Here is a 24,570-nt window from a genome sequence, read left to right as displayed (position 1 = left end):
TTGATACACTATTGCAGAAAGTGAACTGCTTCCCTTCCTTGTATGAAGTCAGGCAGCAGTAGACAAAGTATCACATACAGTATCTGCCTTAGGCACGCTGGCTGTGTCAACAGATTATCTCACATTGAACGGTCTAGACTGTTATTAATATGCAACTGATTCAACAGCAAGGACAATGCAGAATTAAATGGGGATTCTAAAATGAAATCATATTAACCGCTTCAGTTTAATTTAGCATGTTAAAAGTCTAAAGGAAACCAAATGTGACCGTCACTGAGGTGCCGACTGAATATTAATAACAAAAAGTGTTTCCCCCTTTGGAGTATTAAGCAAAGTTGGACGGTCCAGTTGCAAATGAAATCTGAAAATGTTTGCCCCGGGGCTGCCAGTAAGCCTTTCATAAAAGAAAGCTGAAGCCAAAATAATTTGACTAGTTAAATCTCCAAGTATCCAAGCACAGCTCAAGTAGGTAACAATGCCACAGATTGTCCTGGAATCCTACCATCCACCCAGAAACAAAAACAAAAAATCCTACCGCCCACTTACTAGAGAAATAACACATGCTAGCCTTGTGCTGGCAAATATTGCACTGGGTCAATGCAAACTGAAATCCAGCGCTCATTAGTCTTAACCTGCTTCTGTCACGGGGTATGTAAGTTACATGAGCGCCACATGCCATTCTACCCACCCCTGACTATTCTTATAGACTTGTAGATTTTTTTAAGAGACACTAATTTACAGAATGTTGACAATCTGACTAACCTGTAATCACATCAGGCACCACGGTAGCTTAGCTCTTATCCTGCTATAATGAGGAGCCCCCTGTTTTTTCCTCCAGTATCCCAGTTGATAGTTATTTATGGTATTTGGGCTGGTCATGACTTTTATACATCTCGCCCATTTCTCTATAAACAACTCTTCCCCTTGATATTATTTAGTCATGTCACCCATCATTTTTAATGCATCCATAATACCAGATTTCCACCTTTAGAAGTACTCCAGCTCCTTCTGCATATTAACCCTATAGTGTCTCAGTACACCCTGGTGGTTGAAACCAGCCTGAAGTGTTATTGTCTTAAACCAGTTTAAGATATAAAAAGAAGTTTTATCTGTCCAGAACAATTCAAAAATAAGTCGTCTTTCTTATTCCAGATTTCACTTACTGTCTTTTGCTGTTGATACCATTCCCACCCCCACCACATCTCTAAATTAAGGTAGGATTTTTATTGACACATACTAATTACCTGGAAAAAAAGAATGATCTATTCCGTTTCCACCAGCTGCCAGTTGTCAACACTGGCTGGAACAAGTGATCAGCCTTGTTTCAAAGAACAAAAAAAAATCACTAAGCTTTAGGAATAATAATAAAAAACAAAACCCAAAGAATTTCACCGGATCTCAGATACTGCCTGGTGTGTTTGTATGACTGAAGGCAGAAAGCTTTGAATGGACTGCTCTGTTTCTAATTGCAAAAAAAATATATATATATTAAGGTGTTAGCCCCGCACACAAAAAACCTCCAAATTAAGTATTAAAGAAAAATAAAATCAGAAATGCAGCCTCAACGCACCGACTGTCTGCACTTAAAAGATTTACAGGAGTAATTTAAATGGTTCACCTGCTGCCAGTTTTCCTCCAAGGATGGCAAAGCTGAGAAGTAGCCGGTGTCGTGGACAAGCTGTAGTTCCTGGAATATACTATAACTAGCCAACACATCCATGCTGCTGCTGAGCAAAACCCTTTTGTTTTGTTTTGTGTTTGTTTGTGGTGGGGTTTTGTTTTTGATCATAAAAAACAACAATAGATCCAATGTCCCCTTTTTGTTTTGTTTCTGTCACACTGTAAAAAAAATCAATTCAGGAAAGAGAGGGGAGGGAGAAAAAAAACCCAGTGAGAATGGCTAGGTGCACCCAATATGTACAGTGCAAACAGCAGCCAGCAAAAGAGGGGGGACTCTTCCACTTGTAGTAAATGCAATTCCCTTCCAGGGCTCTAATCACTCCACTTCTTGGACCAGGAAGGGGGAATGCAAACTCCCTGACACGAAACTGCCATCTATTTCTGCATTGCTGCTCGCTGCTCAGTGCAATCTTTGCTCTTTATTTTTGGGAGGTTGCATTTTTTTTTCTCGCGATCGCTTTTTTTCTCAGCCCCCATTGTCCCCCCCCTTTCAAAGCCAATCCCCCCCCTCAATCCTGCAAGCTCAGAGCCCCCCCTTCTCATCGTCCCCCACCCCACCCATCTTTTCTCCGCGCAGCCGTCAGCTCTTGAAGGAAGCTGTCCATTAAGACAACGCGTGACCATGTAAGGCGAAGAGGGGGGAGCCCATGAAGTCACTGAAGCCCAATGAGGGCCGGGGAGAAGGGGCCGGAGGCGGGGCCCGGCACGGAAGGGCCGTGCGGATTGGATGGGGGTTGATCTCCCCGCTGCCTTACAAGGCAGGCTACGGCGAGCTATTTTTAGAGGGCTATATAAGGGGCGCACGGCTGCGCGCGCCTGCCCGGGGATGGGAGAGGGGGTGATGGAGAGACACGGGCCCTGGCTGTGTGGGGCGGTTTGCACAGCGAGCCCCGTAAGCTGCGGGCAGGCCGTAAAGAGACACGGCAGGTGGGAGCTCGCCCCGGCAGCGTGCACACACAAGGACCCACAACATCCCCCACTCCCTGCCCCACCGAGGGTGCACCGGGGCTCTGACAGCTGCAGCCTCGGGTGGCATCTGAATTGCAAAAACCCAAGTGTTGCGGGGAGACGGACTCGCTCGTTGTTTACCATTGTAAGGAGGAAAAGCGCCACTCTTAAAATACAAGGCACAGCCGGGAGGGGAGGGGAGGGCAACACTCCTATTCGGAAGGAAGCAGGATCTGGCTTCTGGTCTCTTTTATTTAGCTGCTTGTTCCGCCCCAGGAGGAGAGTATCAGCCCTTCTCTGGAACGTGCCACCGGAACAAAAATCTTTGACTGGAACAAGGGGAGAACATGGTGCAGAGAGTGGAGGAAAGACATTCAGTGTCATCAGAGCAGAAAAGCAGAGAGTTAAATCCAGGCTCTCTGCTTTACCCCTGTTCTGCAGACTTAGTGTTCTGCTCGCCAGCTGCCCAGCTCAGCTCTGCCCGGAGTACCAATGTGAGCGCCCCTACTTCTTTTCTTCCCATGCTGATCACTGAAGGGGGAGGATCTGTAGAAAAATTCCGAGTCCCAGACAACAGCTGATTGGGAGCGGGCACTTCAGACTGATGTGTAAATTGTAAAGGGTGAGAGGGGAAGACTAAATAGCGTTGCAGCAGGTGTGTGAAATCTGTTGGCATATGAAGGATTTGGGAGTGAGTTTTAGACACGTGCCCAGTGTCTGTGTATATTGTGGGTATCTAGCCCAGACAAGGATAATGCAGCCTCTGAGAAGCAAGAAGAGCTGAATGTTAATGAGGCAGGAATACTTCCATAAATGTACATGTATTTATTAAGTCAATAGAGATTCATCAAAGCATTTAACCGGGCTTAGCTGTTACTTGATCCTCCTGCATACTAGTTTGGGTTAGCTAGTGAGTTGTTTGACCGTAAATGGGTAGTGTGATGGCAGCTTCCCCAAATTGCTCTTGGAGCCGGGCAAAGTTGCATTTCTGCTTTTGGAATGATTGCAGAAGTGTGACTGTGCTAATCTAAAGATGGTGGTTTTTTCCAGTAATAGAAGAAATATGTTCTCTTGGTCTCTCTTGAATTCAAAGGGCCCATGAGTCCCATCAGATTCACAGCCAGGGCCATATCCTGCCATCATTCAGCGTGCAGAGTTCCCTCCAGTGCCCCTTTGCTGGGGACCCTGGAGTGTGAGGGTTGGAATGGTTATCAACATAAACAGATTTTGCCACAGATGCTGCCATGTGCTCTCAGGCCATCTGGTTTTGCAACAGTTGCATCACCACTTTTCTGCCCCTACATGAATAAGATGAACACATTTAGCCACCATCTATTTCTGCAACCCAACCTGAGTTCCTGGGCCAGATTGTCAGCTGCTGTAAATTGGAATAGCTCCACTGACTTTAGTGGAGCTGTGCTGATTTACACCAGCTGAGGATCTGGTCCCTTAAGTGTAGCTCACAGTAATGTTCAGGTATAAAGTAAACTCTCTGGCAGTAATGATTTTTGCATGTGTTTTGTCCTCTTCTGAGTTTTTTGCACAGAAAGAGACCATCAGGGCCAAATTCTGGGGAATGCTGTTTTCTAGCACTGACTTCACATTAAATGCAATAATTCTGTAGCTGAAATTTATGTTTGGAGGAGATATCATTTTGGATTCTGTAAACAATAATCAGGAGCGAAGGTGGGCTTGGGACTATACAAATAAATGTCTTTGGCACTGCGAAAGTACACATTCTTTTAGATTGTGGGGTTGTTTTGAAAAATAGTTGGATGGTTCGTGGACTTGCTCAAAGGGTGCTCAGTCTTTCACCTCTGCAGCCTGCACAGTTCACTGGTGATGGTGAGTTACTGTTTATTGGCAGTTCAAAGGTCTGGGGGGGGGGAAGCATTTCCTTTCTCTCTCCATTCACTAGCCCGTTGTAAAAGAACTACCCCATTTGGCAGAGGAGAAGAGAAGCTTTGCACTGGCTTTATCTGTGCTGGAGGTGTTCTGAGGAGAGAAGTCATCAGTTTCCAGGGTCTCCCAGAGTAGTGAGAGATTTTCTGAGCACACAGTAAAGATCCTAATGAAAGGACAAGAAAAGAAAATCCCAAACCAAGAGGGTCAAATATGATAGGAAACAAGACAAGGCAATTGTTACACCGCTACTGTACCAAGAAAAACCTGTTTTAGAAAAAGCTTTCAGTGAGCGTTTGTCCTTCACAGATCATCTTTGGAAAACGATTTCAGAGCAAGAGACTTGTAATGAAGCTGCACTTGGCCTGTTTAAGGGTACAGAAGATGAAGATGACTGAATTTGCACAATTTGGACTATTTAAGTCTCCATTTCTATCTACTGATGTGAGAGTTTCCCAGGGCTGAAAAAGCTCTTTACGCTGCACCTCCAGCCTTGAATCAGGTGTCGCTTTTTAATAATTCTGCTCACCTACAATTTTAATAACAAGCAAGGTGCTGAGCAGTTGGACCCCCAGAGCTAAGGGCTTCCTCTTTCAAAATGATTAACCTGTGGTTTTGTTTCAGCACTTTCCATTTCTAAAAGGAAGAGAGGAGCTTTTCCGTATTCCAGGCCTCCATTTAGACCAGTGTCAGCTCTCACATACACTCATGCCCATCTGGAGTAATGCCGTTGGTTTCAGAAAGGGACAGTTTCTATTCTCACTTACCCCAGTGCAGATCTGTAATGGAGTTACTCCAGATTTATATTGGTGTAAGTGAGAGCAGAATTTGGCCTTTATGGCTTGGGGATAGATTGCTCTAAGCTCCAGGTTGTCGGTCCCTACTGACAGACGACCTTCTAGGAGTCTCCTGTGATACGGTACTGATCAATTTCACTTTCTTGCCCTATCTGTCGTCAGAGATTTCTGCTTTGGATCATCATTATTTGTTTTGTTTTTATTTCTTTCAAGCTTCTCTGGCTAACCCTGCCCATGGAGAAATTACTATATCTCCGTCCTCCTGGAAAAGGCTGCTCTCAAGTAGGGCACTACACTGCTGGACACCAGCTGAGAATCTAGCCAGCAGTCTTTTATCAGGCCGCATGGTTACTAAAGGCCAGACTTTGCCATTCGATATAGACATGTGGCTCCCGTTAGTTTCAGAAGGACTGCATGCTTGTAGCTGAAGGCAGAATTTGGCCTTAAGCCTTGATGTGAAGATCTGTGCTAAGATTCTGGCCACCTGCCTGGAAATGATTCAAAGGGCATCGCTCCATGGTTTCCAGGAAGGTGTTTAATTTTTATTGTCTGCAGCGTTGTGGATATTCTGCTTAGACGTTGTTTCAGAAAGCAGGCTCTGCCTTTCTCTTAAAGCCAGATGGGAGTTATCCTTTGACAGTGTTGGAAATGTCTGAACCTGGAACTGACGCTACTCCATTTAGCCTACACAATCTTCCCTGTGCAAAATGCACCGCGCAACTGTGCTGATTCAGGAGCAGTGAAGGAAGGAGTCAGTAGAGAGCAGTGTAGGAAGGAGTTGTTTCCTGCTCCACCCTGGCTCCAGGGGTGGTAATCTGCTACTGGCCACTGCCATATCAAAGTGCAACTCCTTCTCCCATGACCTAGCCACACTTCCCAGCACGCTGAGTGACACCTAACTCTTACTTACAGACTAGTTTTCATCAGTAGATTGCAAAGTGCTCAACAAAGGAGGCAGTATTCAGATGGGGAAACTGAGGCACAGAGAGGGGACGTGACTTGCCCAAGGTCATCCAGCTGTCTAGTAGCAGAGACAGAAAAGCTCCCAGGTCTCCTGAGCCTTAGCCCAGTGTTCTATGCACTAGGCCTCACTGCCTCCACCAAACCTTGCTTGTGTGTGTGGAATTAGTGGGCTCACAGGCCCAGAGCCCCAAAGGTATTTAGGTGCCTGACTCCTATGGGAGTCAGGCACCTAAATACATTTGAGCGTCTGGACCACAGTGCCTCCATACCCTTATGGAGACCCAATGTCCAGGGAGGCTGCTCGTGAGTTTGAGGCGCATCCCGTGACCCCTTGCATCCCTGCCCAGCTGCATAGTCCGAGTCACCATCTGATCCTCAGTGAATCAGATGACCGCTTTGGCAATGGGAGCGGTTTGTGCCATTGATTTTGATTTGCGTTTTTGGCACCCAAGAGCAATGGTGGCTTTTAGTCCTGGGGTGGGGAGCGGGGGTGTCTTTCCTTGGTGACTCTGGTTTCTTGGGTAAGGACAGAGGTAAATGTTTTTGGTGGCTACTTGAAAGCCTCATCTCCCATTCTGGCACCTTGGGCAGCGACTACTGCCCTCACCCCAACCTCTGCCGCTATAACAAAAAGGGGCTGCCTCTTACCATTTGTACCATAATAAGAATCCCAAGCTCTTACTGAGCGCTTTTCGCTTTAAGCGTTTTACAAAGAAAGTCAGTATCATTATCCCCATTTTACAGATGGGGAAACTCAGGCACAGTGAGGGGACATGACTAGCCCAAGATCGCCCAGGAAACCAGTGGTAGATTTGGGCATTGAATCCAGGTCCCCTGTGTCCCTGCCAGTGCCCTATTCACTGATCCTCAGAGATATTTAGGTGCTTTACTTCTATCGATTTCACTGGGAGTTGGGCACCTAAATACTTGTGAGGATCTGGGTCTAAGCCATGTTGCCTGCTCAACAGTGCCCTGAGCTTGGCCAGGCCCTTACGTGCTCCTGTAACACAAATAGTAATAATGATTATTTCTGTAGCTCTGTTCAGGCTCCTGGTGTTTTGTTCAGGATGATCTTTCATGCACATTGGAGCCTGGCCTCGCTGAGCCCTGGAGCAGCGCTGGGGGATGTTTCAGTAGGATGCTATGAAATCCCAGTTTGTGTGGAGCATTTACGTTTGCACATGTATTGTATTACTCTGGATTAGCAAGGGCACGGTGTGGTTTGTTTCATGAGGATAAAGAGCCGGGATGTTCTGTTGAGCGTGGTATAAACTCCTGGATGGATATATTGGTTTAGGTTTAGGTTTCAATTCAGGGTTTCTTAGAGATCTAATCATTACATTGGGATGGCCCTTTTGAATCTTGGCCGCTCTCACTTAGCTGTGCATCATTCCTAAGAAATAAACTGAATTGTGTGCATTTACACTGTGTGGGTTTTCATGGTGAGATTTTAAAGCCTGAGATCTTGTCTGCTCTGCTTGGCCAGAAATGATCCCACGGCACTTTCCACACAAGTAAGAGTCTTGGCCAAAATTTGCCTTTTCTCCACATCTGCAGGGCTGCTGTCTGCATCATTAATCTGCCCCAATGCCCCGCTCCATCCCAGAAGAGGCTGCAATTCAGAGATGCTGTGTGTATATCGGCCCTGATACTGCAAAGGGACCCACAAGCACTTATTCCCTGAAGTCAGTGAGTCTTCGCATGGGTCTGCACTTGGGGGTGCCTTTCCAGGCTTGGGGGCCATTAGGATAAAAAGCGCTCCGCACACACTGTGAGCTTGATTCTCTGCTGGTGCAGCCATTTCCTGTTGTGCAAAGCGGGTGTAAAGTTCTGTCATCACTCAGTGCGAGAGGAGAATTCTGATCTGGCAGCTGTTTACAACCTCTTTGCACAGGTGTAAGTGACTGCCCAAGGTGCAGTGCGGGGGATCAGACCCTGGGAAAGCATTGCTGTTTTGATTAAGTGCTATCTGATTCCAGTGCGGATGTGTTCCATATCTCTAAATCTGGTCTGAACAGCTGCAGTTTTTACCAAAATCCTAATAAACAGTAAAGAGCCATAAAAGAGACAATTTCCTTTCCCAGAGCCAAGCATTTTTCTTCAGGCCTCTGAAGTCCCTAATTTCCTCTAAATTTTGATAGCTTTCCCCTTCTTGTCAGAAGGCCTTTATTGATGGACTTTATAGTTCCCACCCTCACCCCTTAGCATATCAGTGAGAGGGAGGATAGTTCAGTATGTCAAGTTTCCTAACACGGTCTCTTAAAATGTGCGCTGATTTGAATGACTGCACGGCCAAGCTAGACCAGACCAAGAGGGAGTTAGCAATGTTGAGTGCTGGGATAGAATTCATGCTCTTCTCTTCTGACCCTTGTCTTTGGCGCAGATCCTAGGGTGGAGGCAGACAGGGCACAGTGAGAAATCTGGTTTTCTAGGGCAGGGAAATCCTTGTTGGCCCATAATTTTTAAACTTCTGCTTTTTAGTTGACGGTATTTCTCCGGGATAGCTCTTTAAACACCATTGTGCCCTCTTCAGATGGCCCTGTCCCCATTCCGATTGGTGGAAGGCGAGATTGTATGAGAGAGGAATCTGATTAGGCCCTCGTTCTGTGTCCGAAAGGGCCCCTGAACTCTCCTATGTCCACAGTGAATGCAGGACTTCTGTTGGACAGCTCCTCTGAAGAGCAAAGCGTGCAGGCTGGACATATGTCTCTGTGCACATGTGTCGTCTCACTTGTTTGTAACCCAGAAGGGCCAATCTCAGTCATAGAATCATAGAATATAAGGGCTGGAAGGGACCCCAGGAGATCATCTAGTCCAACTCCCTGCTCAAAGCAGGACCAATCCCCAGATAGATTTTTGCCCCAGATCCTTAAATGGTCCCCTCAAGGATTGAACTCACAACCCTGGGTTTAGCAGGCTAATGCTCAAACCACTGAGCTATCCCTTCTGACTGGGGAGCATCTCAAATGAACATCAGTGGGAATTTTGCCTAATCAGAGGAAAATTAGGAAGCGGTGGGGCCCACTGGATGGAACCAATGTTGTAGGAACCGGGAGACCTGGGTTCTATCCTTAGCGCTGACCTTGAGCAAGTCTCTCTTCTTCCCTCCTGCCCTTTGTCTTGTCTATGTAGATTGTAATCTCTTTGGAGCAGAGACCGTCTCTTACTATGTGTTTGTACTGTGCCTAGCACCAGGGGGTCCTGAGCTTGGTAATAATAATACAGACTGCTGGGTTGGGCTCATCATGGGGCACACACATGGGTTCATCTGGAATATGTCGTATCTGGGGGGTGCAGTTAGCATTATTCTCCAGGCACAACTTTGTAGGGAATCGCACTGTAGAACGGCTACCCTTTTCTAGGATTGGCTAGGCTGGTGGTTTTCGAGGGTCCCTCACTGCTGCTTCGCAGGTGGACAGCAGTGATGGCTGATAGTGTCTTCGGCTCATGTGCAGCTTGCCAGCAGACTGTGATTTTTTGCAGCATGACTTTGCCATTTTCAGATTGGGGAACTGGAACATGCTTTCCTGGGGGTGGCCCTCCCGGAACCTCTAACAGCTGAACGCAGTGGGTTGGGTTGCCATGAGCACACACAACACCTGTGTTCTTTGTTCTTCGCTGGCTACTGGTTCTGTTCCCGATCCAATTAAAGGTGCAGGTGACAATCCTTAAAACCCTCTGGTCTGGGATCTGGTTACCAAAGGGATTGTTCCTCCATGATCCGCTGTCACAGTGGAAGTCCAGAGAGATACATGTGATACTAGAATTCCAAAGATGGCAGAAGTAAGATATTCTCAGCTGAAAGATCCCACCTTTGCAGCTCACGTCCCCTGGTAGAGCCCCAGACTGTTAGGTTTAATCAGGCTTTTGACTAACTATTCTTCCGTTATCAATTTGGGGTGGGAGGGTTGCTTTGTTTGCTTGAATGGAAAAATTTCAGAGGGTTTTAACTAAGAGCAGGACACTTTGTAAATGAGTTGTCATCTCCCCTGGGATTTGGGACTGCATTCCTATTGGCCACTCACTTTCCTCACTTGCACTGCCTTTCTACCAGCTTTACCCCCTGCCATCCACTGCCACTGGGCTTTTGCATGAGATCCCTTTCATGTCTGAGCTAGTTGCTATGGCTACTGGAAGTCTGCTACCTTCTGGGTCTCTGGGAGCCATAAGTGAAGGTGTTTTTGCAGCATGGAGGTAAACGTTGCCTCTTCCTTGTGTGGCGCATCCAGCCTAACTCAATCAACACACACCGCTGGTGTTTCACCTTGCAAATGGGCCTGTATTTGATGGGATGAGAGGCTGCAGTTTCTTCTTTCCTCTTTGAAAACAGTTTTTTCCTTTGTATAGCTTTTTACTACAAAGGGGAGGCTTCAGTTCTAGGCGTTTTCTTGCTTTGCATGTTTTTGTGTATGTGCGTGTGTTCTCCATATATCTTTCGTTGCCCCTTCTGTTTAAAAAAAGTCAGTTTCATCTCTGGAATTGTTCTGCGGATATGGAGACTTTCATCTCCTCGTATTCTCTGGATTTCTTTTCTTGAGGATATGTTTTGTATCCTTGCTTCAGTCTTTGCTAAATTGCCGGAGCGATACCTCTTTAAAAGGATTAGTGTGCACCCTGGGGCACAACCTTGCGATGGAAAACAAACTGGTTCCACTTTGCATAAGCTCGTCTTTGCCAGTCCCTGATTCCCCTAACCGAATGTGCATGTTCTGACCCAGTGCCTAGGCAGCTGTTTTGCCTTCGCTCTCCCAGGGAGAAAGCCTGCTCAGCTGCTCTGAACAAAGGTGGAGCTAGGAAAGGGAGGTTGGAATCTTGGCGTGTTGACCCTCTGTTCTACTTTGCTGAGAGATCAGGTCCCAGCTGGAGACTTGTTAAGAAATGGAGGCTGAGATTCTGTCCTCCCCCTCCAGCAGGTGCTGCCCAGAAGGCATAGCCCAAGGGAAAGAAGGTAGAAAGTAGCTTTCAGACATCTTTGTGCCCTGGGATGCTTGGCTGTTCTAGCACTTGGTGTGATCTTCAGTATAAATTGGAGCAATCAGGAGCTGCCCCCACTCCCACCCCAATCCACTCTCTCCTGCTCCACCTACGGTATTTCCACTGAGCTGGGCCTTGCTTCGCAACCCCTTGTGGCTGGTCTGTCGCCCCTACATGCTGCCACATGATGTGTAGGGGCCAGAACAGTTGGCAGAATCCTTCCCAGACTGCAGGTCACTTCCATTCTGTGGCATAATGAGGTTCCCATGTTTTCCCTAATTCCTAAAATGGGCATAATTGGTTTTCTGTACCTTTCAAGTCATTGAACCATGGAAAATGAAATGGCAAAATAACATTAAGGCTCTAATTGCTATGCAGCAAATGAGCACCCTTCAGAGGTAAGACTGAACACACTTAACCCCGTAATCTTAGCTGAGTTCATCCAAAGAGCTTAACAGACTTTGCAAACTAATCACAAATCACGGCGTGCCCCCACAGGAGGTGCAGCCCAAACCAGAGCAGGGGTCCATCTAGCTCAGTGTCCTCTGTCTCTGACAGAGGCCAAGCACAGATGGTTCAGTTTAAGGTTAAAAACAATCGTACTGTGTGGGCTTGATCCTGGAAGGGGGTGAGTTCCATTGACTCCCCGTCTTCAATGGGAGTGGAGGGTGCTGAGCTCCTCATAGGATTGAGCTCTTACAGAATAACTTTGCCATCTATTAATGGTTGGATTATATGCCCTAACGTGTTTATATGCCTTATAATTGCTTTTTAACTCATCTAATTGTAGCTGTTCTCGTTATTCAGATTAAGACCAGTCTGTGTCTCTGTGGCTGCGTTTGTATCCGGGACATCAGAACATGGCGTAAAGTAGATGTGGCTCAGGTGCTCTTACCATTGTGTTAGGTGACATGGCGGTAGCAATAAACTGAGCCCTGGCTAGGCTACGTCCTTCGCCCTGGCTGCCGATGGAGGAGTTGCACCGCTGGGGAATTACGGGTTCTAATTTCTTAGTTTAGGCAGGAGCTGAAATGCAGCCACTTTTGGAGAACTGCTTTCACTACCCCAGTGTCTTGGCCAAATTCCAGCTCAGCTAATGATGTTCCTACACCCTGAGAGTCCCCCCTCTCACTTCAGCTGGATACAGTCGTCTTCATTTTGCGTCGGTTCCATAGCGTGGCTTTGCGCTATTTTGGTAAAACATGTGTAACAGACATTTGATTTGTCCACACTGACCGGGCAAGCATCTTAGGCCTGTGTTATTAAATAACAGATTCAGATAAAGCACCTTGGACCAGAGCCTCAGCTGATACAGGTGAAGGTGCAGCTGCTTTGACTGCAATGGATTGACATCAGCTGGAGATCTGGCCTGATATTTTATGTGAGATAGATGGGGCGATGGAGGCTGTCACAAGAGTTTGAACCTCTCTGGTGGGGTGGATGAAAAAAAGGGATTTCTCCCCCTTTTAAAACTTTTAGCCAGGTGGAAGCTGGTTTCCTACTTAGTTTGCTCTTGGGTTTTTAAATCACTTGCAGTGACTTTGACTCCTAAGTAGAACATGTGAACCAAGTGGCATCCTGGAAGGAAGGATTCACTTCACGATTGGCCTGATCCTGATCACATCAAAGTCAATAGGAAAGCACCTGTTGAGTTTAACAAATTCTTAGTAGGAATTTTGCTGATTTGGGCCAGATTTGATGCTGATTTATAAGCCCACTGACCTTGGTGGAGGTTGCAGTGTTGCTGTAGCCATGTTAGTCTCAGGATATTAGAGAGACAAGATAGGTGAGGTTCATTGGACCAGTTTCTGTTGGTGAAAGAGACACGCTTTCAAGCTTTCTTTTTTTTTTTTTTTTTTTGACTTATGACTGCAGACATATTGATGGGCCAGTTCACCTTGAATTGTCCCATAGAATATGCATTAACTACATATGCTAAACAATCTATTCCACTTTGTATTTAGCTGTGACACTCTGTATATGTCTACACTGCAATTAAAACCCCACAGCTGGCCCATGCCAGCTGACTCAGGCTCACAGGACTCAGGCTAAGAGGCTGTTTAAATTGCAGTGTAGACTTTCGGGCTCAGCCTGGGACTTAGGACCTTGTGAGGTGGGAGGGCACCAGAGCTCAGGTTGCATCCAAGCCTGGACATCTAGACCACAGTTAAACAGCCCTTTGCTTGAGCCCTGGGAGCCAAAGTCAGCTGGCAAGGATCACCTGCAGGTGACTAATTGCAGTGTAGACATACCCTCTGACTACCATTCCCAAAGGTAAAGAAGAGCTCTGTGGAGCTCAAAAGCTTGTCTCTTCCACCAACAGAAGTTGGTCCAATAAAAGATATTACCTTGCCCATTTTGTCTCAGTGGAGGTGTAAGTTAGCAATGAATTTGGTCCATAATGTTAAATTATAAACTCCTTAATATGGGTTCATTCCAATGCCCGTGGAATTCAGTGAGGGTCTTTCCATTAACTTCAGTGGGCTTTGGCACAGGCATTCTGTGGTTTTGGTTTTAGAAATGAATGCAGGCAACCAATGGATGAGATTCAGAAATGGGTTAGAATAATAATACTTTGTATGTATACAGCATCCTCCATCCGGTCATCTCAGAGCACTTTACAACACTGATTCATGATGGATTAAATCTGTCAATCAGTAACGTGGCATTATCCTATTTTGCAACTGGGGAAACTGAAGCGCAGAGAGTTATATGGCTTATTTGAGGTTCCCAGGCCTGAGCTTTTAACCACCGATCCATTCTTCCCCACCAAAATGTTCGCTCACTTATCTGAACCTTATCTTACTATCCAAACCACTTGGGTCTGTAGACCAGCCTGTAAACCAGGTAAGGGCAGGCTTTCTCCAGAGATATCAAGTAATTCCTGATTCCCGCCAGACCAGAAATACTGCAAGAACATTGTTCCTTGCTGTACATCTACCCCCAGCCCAACGCAACAGTAGGAGTACAAGGGTGAGCAAAAAATCCAGAACTAAAACTGTTTATCCACATCATCTGAATGTTTCTGGCTCTCCCTGGGTGAAGTAACAGCTGTCTTTGTTCTACGTGTGTCCAGTGCCAAGCACAATGGGGCTTGGAGCACTTCCTTAGGCCCTGTAGGTTCTACTGCCATACGAACAATAAATAATAACTCAAACACAACTGTTTTTGCAGGTGGTTTGGGGGGATGGTTCCGATTGGCTCTCCTGGTTCAGCCGTCCCTGCTGGAGAGTCACTGTGATAATTGGTACTGCAGCTAGGCCTGGAAGTCCCTGTCAGCACTTAGCGCCCCATTGTGCCAGGCTCATAATGAAAAGGTGGTCCTGGCCCCAGAAGAGCTTACAATCTAGGTAACAGATGGTGTCTGATATGGCAATGCCGTGATAGGTTCATAAACAGTAGCTGTCTTACTGCTGGGCTGACCCTGCTCTCGCTGTTTGGATCACTGCTGAATTCGATGGGAGCCAGATCAAGTCCCCTGGCAACATTCCTGGCCCCTCATTCCCATGTTGCAAAGGTGGTGGAAAATAATGCATCAGGAGGTGCTGTAAGGTAGTTCTCAGAGAGGAGGTGGAATTGTTTACATGGTGCGTGCCTGCGATTTCATATGTTTAACAACCAAGCCAGCTGACTCGCAGATAACTTATAGGAAACGTTGCAGGAAAATCAAGGAACGTTGGCAGGTCCCAGTGGATGGTGTCATGGGACAGCGCCTCTGGTAGCTCACACTTTTTTGATCATCAGCCCAGACCTTATGTAAAGTGGTGGCATTACTCCATAGATAGGATACGCACCGACCAATGTTGGATGTGTGCTGCTCTCGCCACAGCGAGACAGTAAGCATCCGTGTGCCGCTCGCTGCCTCCTGAAAGGCTGGAATTCTCAAGGAAGCAGAGGTTAAAACAACGCTGCTGGTTTTTTCTAAACAACTCTCAGATGAAGGATATGCAAAGTGTTCAGACTAAAACCTGCCTTCCAGTCAGGAGCTGCCAGAGCCTATTACTGAGCTGTTTCCACATCCTCGGGGGCGGGGGGTTCTCTCCTCTGCTGTCCCTTATAACAAGCTGCTGAAGACATGGCTCTCACGGTGCAGTATGGATGTGTGAATTAATGAGGAGATTTTCAAGTGCGATGAAGAAAGTAGAGGCTCCCAGCTTGTCTGTCAGAGCAAGTCACGCTGGATGCACCCAGGGTTTAATAGACATATCAATAGCCTAGCAAGTCTTTCTTCAGACTTCCTGATGGAGAGGTGAGGGGAATAAAATACCCAACCTGGCCAAAAATGCACACACGACGAGGGTGCCTGTGCCTGGTATCAAGGGGGAGATGTGTAGGGAGGAAAGGGGAAATTCACATCCCTTTATTCAAGCCACAGGCCAGATCCTCAGCTGGTGTAAATCAGCGCAGCTCCATTGGCTGCTCTGAGGATCTGGAGGCTCTGTGTTGTGGGGTAACAGGGAGGCATTCCTCAAAGTGCCAGCTTGCCATTAGTGTCAGCATTTCGGAAGTGCCATTCCAAGTGTAAGGAGCAAGCTGCATTCTGCCCCTTGTACCTAGCTGGCCGCACTGAGGTGGCTAATTACCAGCACTGAAAGGGGGATGGATCTGTGTGTCTGTCTGCCTGGAGCATCCCATGCTGGAACATGATGTGTTTATATGGTTTATTTTGCTCTGATTTTGTCCTATATGAAGGGTCAGAACATAAGAATGGCGATACTGGGTCAGACCAAAGGTCCATCTAGCCCAGTATCCTGTGTTCCAACAGTGGCCAGTGCCAGGTGCCCCAGAGGGAAAGAACAGAACAGGGAATCATCAAGTGTCCCATCCCCTGTCGCCCATTCCCAGCTTCTGGCAATCAGAGGCTAGGGAAACCCAGAGCATGGGGTTGCATCCTTGACAATCTTAGCTAATAGCCATTGATGGACCTGTCCTCACCTATGCTCTGCCCACTTATAGAGCCCAGCACTCAGCTTAAATGTGGTGTTCTTCAACAGTATGTGGCGGGGAGAGAGATCATCTCCCTTTCAAGCTACAGCGCAGCAGCAGAGCTCCTCCACACCCTCAGTGCAACCTCCGGCGACCTCATTTGCAAACTCACGTGTTCGGTGCCTTATTTTACACTGCCCTGCACCTGCGGGCAGAAACTCTGCCGTGAGCATAGAACACTCTCAGGAGAGTGTATTGCCCCTGTTTAAGCCTTAAAGTGGAGGGGACGGGTCTGATTAGGCTGATGGATACGTTATTCTTAGTAGAACTACAGTAGTACCTAGACGCTTCTGCTAAGATTGGGGCTTCATTGTGCTGGGCACTGTCCAGACACAGAATAAGAGGCCTGGCCACAAAGAGCATAAGCCCAAAACCTCGGAGGTATTTAGGCACCTAATTGCCATGGCAGTCAATGGGAGTTTGGTGCCTACATTCCTTTGAGGATCAGGGCTTTGCAGTCTAAATGGACAAATGCTGGGAGAAGAAATGGAGCCTTACCCAAGGTCACTGGTAGAGCCAGGAATAACACCCAGCTTGACCAAGTCCTAACCAGTGCCCCAGCCATTGCACCACACCTGTTTTGCTCCTCCTTCACCTGGAGCCCCAGGCTCCCATTCACTCCTTGATGGGGGTAGACTCTTGATTTCGAGTGTCAATTTGCCAGTTGGTGGAACTCGGCTGAGCCGTCATTTCCTCCAGGGTGATGCTTAGAAGGGTAGCTTGCAGTTTGTCATCCCTGCCCTTTCTACCAGTAGCAATTGCTGTCATGAGTGAGTAATTGGTTATTACTATTAAAGCCACAGGGAATGTTATGAGATTATTTTACAAGGGAGGGGGGCGGGAAATCATTTTATAAAGTGAAGGTCACCAGCTTCCCTCCTGCTCTTTAACAGGAGGTAAATATGTTAGCCTGACGGTTGTTCTTTCAGAGGAAAAGAGACAAAAAGGCAATGCAAGTGATATGTGGTAGCCGTGATCCGATTCTTGCTCTGCACTCCCCTGACTTGAGAGTGAGTTTACAGAAGTGAGGCTAGACGTGTTGTGTAATCATTCCCACTGGAGCGCTATAAAGCAAAAGAGAGATCTCAGTGTGCGCCGTGGATTCATATTGATTTTTGAAATCAGAGATAAAACTAAGCGAGGCAGAGTCCAGGAGAGAACAGAGAGATGTGTCACCTCATATATTCTCCTAGATTCTTGGAAACAGATGACCTTGTGGTTGCTTTTATCTCTGACATCACTTTACTCTCCATGGCAACCCATCATGATATCACACTCAGGTGGGCTGGAGGTAAAAGCAACCTGTAAAAACAAACCTTTCTGGCCGGGAGGAGAAATATATTGCCTCACTTTGATTTGCACTCAATGCACCACCATTGAGAGTCTGATCTGGCTCCTGTACAAGTCAAGAGGAAGACACCCATTGACTTGAATGGGAGTTGGATCAGGCGCTGACCCTAACCCCCCAATGCTGTAAAACAAGGTGAACTATCAAATGCCCCAGGAAATGGAACATTGGGATTCAGAATCTGATGGGGAGCCAATTTCATTCTCCTGAGAAAAACAGTTGCTTTAAGAGCCACCTCCCGTTATAGACCGTGGGAGTTTTGCCATTGGCTTAAATAGGGTAGGAGCAAGAGGGGGACAGCTTTCTGATTCAGACAGTTGAGGGAACAACTGGGGTGTTGTCCATTTTTTATTGGGTTTTGACCAACAGGGATGAATGAGTTGCAAATGTGAAGGTGGTCGGGAACTTGGGAGGAAGTGATCATGATCTGATAGAATTCAAGATCCTATGGAAAGGAGGACATGAGAAATAGTAGGCAAGGTCCCATGGCAAGACCAATTAGGAAGAAAAGGAGTCGAGGGGGCTGGCAATTCTTAAAAGATGTAATACTGGAGACTCAACATCATGCTGTTCCAACGCAGAGAAAAGATAAGATCTGCAGGAGGCAATGTGGCTGCACAAGGAGCGTTTTAGCTGTCTAAAAACCAAATGGGATCCATACAGGAAATGGAAGGAGAGGAAAGTCACCAAGGAAGTATACTGGGAATAGCATGAGCATGTAGGGACTAAATCAAAAAAGCCAAGGCAAAGAATGAGTTACAGCTGGCAAGAAATGTTGGAGACAATATGAAGTGGTTCTTCAAATATGGTAGACAAAAAAGAAAGCTCAAGGATGGTGTGAGTCCACTGCTTAGTGGAGAAAGTGAGCTGGTAGGAAGGCAGAGCTGCCCCATGCCTACTTTACTTCAGTCTTCTCTCAAAAACATAACGTGTGATGGGGTGATTAGAGAAGTTACCATAGACAATAAAGGGGAAGGGATGCAGATTTTCTGATCAATTTGAATGAATTCAAATCAGCGGGACTGGATGCTATTCACCTAAGGGTACTGAAGGAATTAGCTGAAGAACTCTGGGGGCCACTGGCAATAACATTTACAAAATCATGGATGACAGGAGAAGGTTCCGGAAGACTGGAGAAGGGCTAACGTAGTGCCTATCTTTAAAAGTGTGGGGCGGGGAGCTGGGGAGCTATCGATCAGTTAGCCTGACTTCAATACCGGGGAAGCTACTAGAGCAATGTATAAAACATTCTGTTTGCAAATAGCTGGAGGATGAAGGGGGTAATCACTATCAGCCAACATGGATTTACCAAGAACAAATCATGCCAAAACAGCTTGATTTCCTTCTTTGGCAGGATAACTGATCTGGTGGATAGAGGCATACGGGGGACATAATATACCAGGACTTCAGCCAGGCTTTTGGCACAGTCCCACATGACATTCTGATCGGTAAGCTGGAGAAATGCGGGCCCCGCAGAACTACCATTAAGTGGATACATAATTGGTTAAACAACCACAAACAAAGAGTACTGTTAATGGAATGATGTTGGATTGGAGAGAGATCTCAAGTGGGGTTCCACATGGATCTGTTCTGGGTCCAGTTGTTTAACATCTTTATTAATGACCAGGATGTCGGTGTAGAGAGCATACTGAACAAGTTTGCAGATGACACAAAGGTGTGTGTGGGGGGGCAGGTTTGCCAATACTTTGGAGGATAGAGATAAAATTCAGAGGGATCTTGATAATTTGGAACTAGAGACAACAAAATGAAATTCAGCAAAGACACATGTAAATGCTACACTTAGGGAAGAAAAGCCAAATGCACAAAAGTGGAATGGGGGAAAACTGACTTGGCAGCAGTACTGCTGAGAAGGATCTGGGAGCTGTGGTGGATCACAGCCTCAACATAAGTCAGCAATCATAGAATCATAGAATTCAAGATCAGAAGGGACCATTATGATCATCTAGTCTGACCTCCTGCAAGATGCAGGCCACATAAGCCGATCCACCCACTCCTTAAGCAAGCAACCCCTGCCCCATGCTTCGGAGGAAGGCGAAAAACCTCCAGGGCCACTGCCAATCTACCCTGGAGGAAAATTTCTTCCCGACCCCAAATATGGCGGTCAGCTGAACCCCGAGCATGCGGGCAAGACTCTCCAGCCATACCCTCTGGAAAAAGGCTAACAATATCCTATCATTGACCCATTGTACTAATTACCAGTGTGGCACTTAATTGACCTATTGACTAAGCCCGTTATCCTATCATACCATCTCCTCCATAAACTTATCTAGCTTAATCTTAAAGTCATGGAGGTCCTTCGCCCCCACTGTTTCCTTCGGTAGGCTGTTCCAGAATTGCACTCCTCTGATGGTTAGAAACCTTCGTCTAATTTCAAGCTTAAATTTCCTGCCTGACAATTTATATCCGTTTGTCCTCGTGTCCACATTAGCACTGAGCTGAAATAATTCCTCTCCTTCCCTGGTATTTATCCCTCTGATATATTTAAAGAGTGCAATCATATCTCCTCTTATCCTTCTTTTGGTTAAAGAAAACAAACCGAGCTCCTCAAGTCTCCTTTCATACGACAGGCTTTCCATTCCTCGGATCATTCTAGTGGCCCTTCTTTGTACCCGTTCCAGTTTGAATTCATCCTTCTTAAACATGGGAGACCAAAACTGCACACAATACTCCAAATGAGGTCTTACCAACGCCTTATATAATGGGACTAGCACCTCCTTATCCCTACTAGAAATACCTCGCCTAATGCATCCCAAGACCGCATTAGCTTTTTTAACGGCCACATCACATTGCCTACTCATAGTCATCCTACGATCAACCAGGACTCTTAGGTCCTTCTCCTCCTCCCTTACTTCCAACTGGTGCGTCCCCAGCTTATAACTAAAGTTCTTGTTAGTCATCCCTAAATGCATAACCTTACACTTCTCACTATTGAATTTCATCCTGTTACTAATGCAATGCAATGCAATGCAATGCTGTTGTAAAAAAAGCAAATGCAGTTTTGAGTTGCATTAACAGAGGTAGCGCATGCAAGTCACGGGAGGTGATAGAACTGCTCTGCTTGGCACTGGTTAGGCCTCAGCTGGAGTGCTGTGTCCAGTTTTGGTCACCAAGGTATAGAAAGGATGTAGAAAAACTGGAAAAGGTCCAGAGTTGAGCAACAAAGATGATCAAAGGGATGGAATGCAAGCCATCTGAGCAAAGGCTGAAGGAACTGTGTATGTTTAAGCCTGGCAAAGAGGAGATTAAGGGCAGATATGATAGTGGTCTTCAAATACTTGAAAGGCTGCCATAAAAAAGGTGGAGAAAAGTTGTTCTCTTTTGCCCACCAAGGGCAGGACCAGAGGCTATGGGTTCAAGCTACATTATAGCAGATTTAGATTAAATCTCAGGAAAAATGTCCTAACTGTAAGGGTAGTAGGACAATGGAACAGACTGCCTAGGGAGGTTGTGGAAGCTTCTTCACTGGAGGTTTTCAAAAGGAGGCTGGAGAGCCATCTGTCTTGGGATGGTTTAGACGCAACAAATCCTGCATCTTGGCAGAGGGTTAGACTAGATGACCATTGTGGTCCCGTCTAAACCTTATGGTTCTTTGATCTGGCCTTAAACCAATCATATAACACTTTAAAATTGAGAGGCAGTGTTGCCTAGCAGATAGTGCACTGGACTGGGACTCAGGAGACCTGGGTTCTATTCCCATCTCTGCCACTCTCTGTGCCTCAGTTTCCCCATCTGTAAAATGTAGATAATGATGCTGACCTCTTTTGAAAAGTGCTAGGAATTATTATTATTGAAGAACTGCTGTTTTTAATAGTAGCTGTTATAGGTATTATTAATTATAGGGATTGCTTTTGTAATCTATCAGTTATTTTCAAGTTATTGGTGTTGGAGAGGGTGTATGTCAGGGCAGGTTTTGTCCCTTTATGTTTTGTGCAGTCTTTGTTTTTGAGAAGCTATTTGCGAGGTCAGTGTTTTCCTGGCCCCAGTGGTATGGCTCCTGTGGGGAGAAGGAGTGATGCTCATTCTTGGAACCGTTTTCCTTCAGCTCACCAGTTGCAAGCCAGTGTTGTCAATCATAGTTGGAACCGGACAAGGTGATTTTGTTTCAGTGACCATCCATCCATCAACAGGGAGTCAAGGACACATACCCCGTGTCGCAAAGGAAATGCATGAATATAACACAGCATTTCCAATCAACCCCAGAGTCGTGCTGCAATCCTCAGCAACAGTTATATAGAGTCACACAAATGTTAATATCACCCTCTTTAAAACAGCCAACGACAAAACACTTTTCCCCCCACTTCCATTGTCATTGTTATTACCTGGAAAAGAACAATTCCAGGGTTTCTTTCCCCCTTCCACACTATGAGTTCACTATAAAATTTTCTAGGAATGTAAAATGAGGCAGCCCACAGAAAGAAAATGCACAAACACAGCCTTCCTGAAGAAGCCATTATGTAGCATTCAGAAACGAGGAGACAGCTAATAAAATTACATTGAATTATTCCAGTAGCTTGGCGCTTAGCGAATGACTCCCTAGAAGTACCTAAGACAGATAAGACAGGGAGATAGATTAGAATTTACTGGATGCTTTTGCCTCTACTTGAGTACAACAAGCTAACTAAAGTACAAAAAAATGCCCTATTCAGCATATGAGACTGTTTAGCATCTTGCCCAACCCTGAAAATTACAAACTATACTGTAGGATTTTCAATCAATGTTGGTTTATTCCCATTTGTCTGTAAGTGATTAACATAGATCTCAGTGTCACATCCACTGGGGAGTGTCCGAGTTCAGGGCTACTGAAACCGTGGATCGGGAAAGACTCCCAGATGTACAGAAAGTCTTGGCTTTTATGTCTCAGAGCATAAAGTGCTTTTTGTCGGGGTATAATATGGGTTATCTTGATTTGCCAGGAGGCAGTTCAGGTTTCTAGCTCAGTCTGATTCCTCTGAGTATTTGCTTTAATAAAAAGGAATTGTTGTGATGTCCAGATTTCTAAAAACATCTGCTATCAAGCATACAGAATACTTTCCATATAGAGTTTTAGTCCACATGGTTACTGCACAGTAAGGATAGCACATTATTTGCATGTAATAATTATACCTACCTCTCATATACCATTTTTCATCAATAGATCTCAAAGCACTATATGAAGGTCAGTATCATTATCTCTGTATTACAGATGGGGAAGGTCTGGAGGGGGGAAGTGACTTGCCCAGAATCACCCAGCAGGCCAGTGCAGGACTCAGGAATAGGCTCCTGAGTCACAGTCTAGTGCTCTATCCAGTAAGTCACGTTGCCTCTCAATTTTTAAGGTTAAAATGCCCCGTCTTGGCAGTAAAATCATAACCATTCTGAAGGAGCAGCAGGGATCCTTAGCAGCATGCACTGATGAATTAGACTGAGGGAGTCAAAGGATCTGTCCTGCTTGTTGTATAAATCCGGCCTCCCTGGAAGATGAAGAATTTGTGGAATGTAATATTAACATATATGTACATATATTTGTGTTCAGACCTTGTGATTGGGAAGAAAATCTTCTGGATGTGGCACAGTACAGTGCTGTAGGCAGCCCAAATGGGACTATGGCTCTAAGAGAAACGTGAGTTTCCCCTTTTGTCTCAATGGGATATTGATGCTAAGTCACTTTAAATAGCAATATTGGTGGCTGTCAAAGGCCTTGTGTATACTGGGGGGTTGCTCAGAAACCAGTGTATCTGCACCAGTGAAAATCTCTAGTGTGGGCAGGCAAAGCTGCTCTTTGCACTGGTGGAACTTCTGTTTGCACTGGTGGAGCGACTTTGCCTGTCTTCATGCAGTAGGGGTTTGCCTGGGTGCAGCTACACCAGTTGCAGATGGCAGGAATCAAGGTAAATCCCCAGTGTGGCTGCTGATCACATCCACCTAATGTGCTTATCCCAGGAGGTGGGAGGCAGCAGTGTGGATATCAGGAGCGGCCACTTGCCATCCCAATCAGATTAAAGGAGATCTCTTCTCCAAACCCTGCAGTGCTGCTTTGTCTGCCCCTGTCCTCTGCCTGAGAGCAGGAGCCAAGGAAGGAGAAATGAGCCACTGCTGGGCTTCCCCCACTGCTGTGCTCATCAGGACAGGTGGTCAGGAGGGAATGGAAGAGCTGATTTTGCTGTGCTTTTCACCTAGGACTGCTAGATGCCTCCCCTCCTTCTTCATCCTCTTTGCTCTTTCCCGACTCAGTGCAGCCAGCCACCATGGGGAGCTGGGTGGGAGGCACAGCAAACCCACAGGCAGTGATATACATTAGTAGCCCAAAGGATGGGGACAGGAGACTCTACCACCTGCTGTCCCTGAGGAGGATTGGTCTTGGGCATTGGCACAGAGGGATGAGTGAGATGGGGGAGAGTGTGGGAGTGAAGTTGAGAGCGGGAGAAAGAATTCGAGCCCCACAATGATATGAAGTCAGCTCTGCCTTTGGAAAGAACAGATAGACAAGAACAGTAGAGGAAAGCAAGCCCAGAGAAGAGAAATGTAGGGAGAAGAAAGGATGAGAGACGTACAGAAAGAGGAGACTGACTAGAAACCAAAACTAGGGAGTGGGGGTGGGGAGTGGGAAGAGATAGGGAAGGAAGAGAATCAAAGGACAGACACAACAGGCCCAAATGGGCCCTGGCAGCACTTTTGTTCGTCACTGATGCCAAATGTTCACCAAGGGCCCATTCGTACTCCACCATAAGACTCCCATTGACTTCACTGGGAGCTGGAACTGGCCCTAAAGATGTAGCGGCTACCTAAGGGCCATGTTCTACCCTTGATCTTTACAGCGAATCTCCCGAATTTTCTCCCGAAATTATCTGTTTCCCTGCCAGTGATGGGAGGATGAAGGACTCCCTAAATGCACATTAACCTGATAGACTTTAATGGTTCAGAAGAGGCCTTTATGGTCTGCAGATAATGGCTCACTGAGAGGTTGTCAAGTAG

At 46.3% G+C, this 24,570-nt stretch overlaps 1 protein-coding gene and 1 long non-coding RNA gene across 9 annotated transcripts in view; one reads left to right on the top strand and one right to left on the bottom strand.

The window, feature by feature from the left end:
* KLF7 (Kruppel like factor 7) overlaps nt 1-2,149 on the bottom strand; it is a 79,996-nt gene extending 77,847 nt beyond the window's left edge. For all 5 annotated transcript variants that reach the window (XM_039494151.1, XM_039494153.1, XM_039494152.1 and 2 more), the window contains exon 1: nt 1,619-2,149. In XM_039494151.1, the coding sequence (XP_039350085.1) occupies nt 1,619-1,789 (171 nt within the window). In that variant the 5' untranslated portion in view covers nt 1,790-2,149. The remainder of the gene's footprint in view (nt 1-1,618) is intronic.
* Nucleotides 2,150-17,586: 15,437 nt separating this feature from the next.
* Nucleotides 17,587-24,570, top strand: part of LOC120374445 — a 70,702-nt gene continuing 63,718 nt past the window's right edge. For 3 of the 4 annotated variants that reach the window (XR_005586104.1, XR_005586103.1, XR_005586101.1), the window contains exons 1-3: nt 17,587-17,733; nt 18,953-19,046; nt 23,132-23,218. This is a non-coding gene — a long non-coding RNA (uncharacterized LOC120374445). Of the gene's footprint in view, nt 17,734-18,952; nt 19,047-22,801; nt 22,906-23,131; nt 23,219-24,570 lie in introns of all 4 variants that reach the window. The other variant, XR_005586102.1, reaches the window with a different exon arrangement.

The sequence above is a fragment of the Mauremys reevesii genome, linkage group 11, assembly GCF_016161935.1.
Source record: "Mauremys reevesii isolate NIE-2019 linkage group 11, ASM1616193v1, whole genome shotgun sequence".
NCBI classification, from domain to species: domain Eukaryota; kingdom Metazoa; phylum Chordata; order Testudines; family Geoemydidae; genus Mauremys; species Mauremys reevesii.
This window is presented reverse-complemented; position numbering and strand designations above follow the sequence as displayed.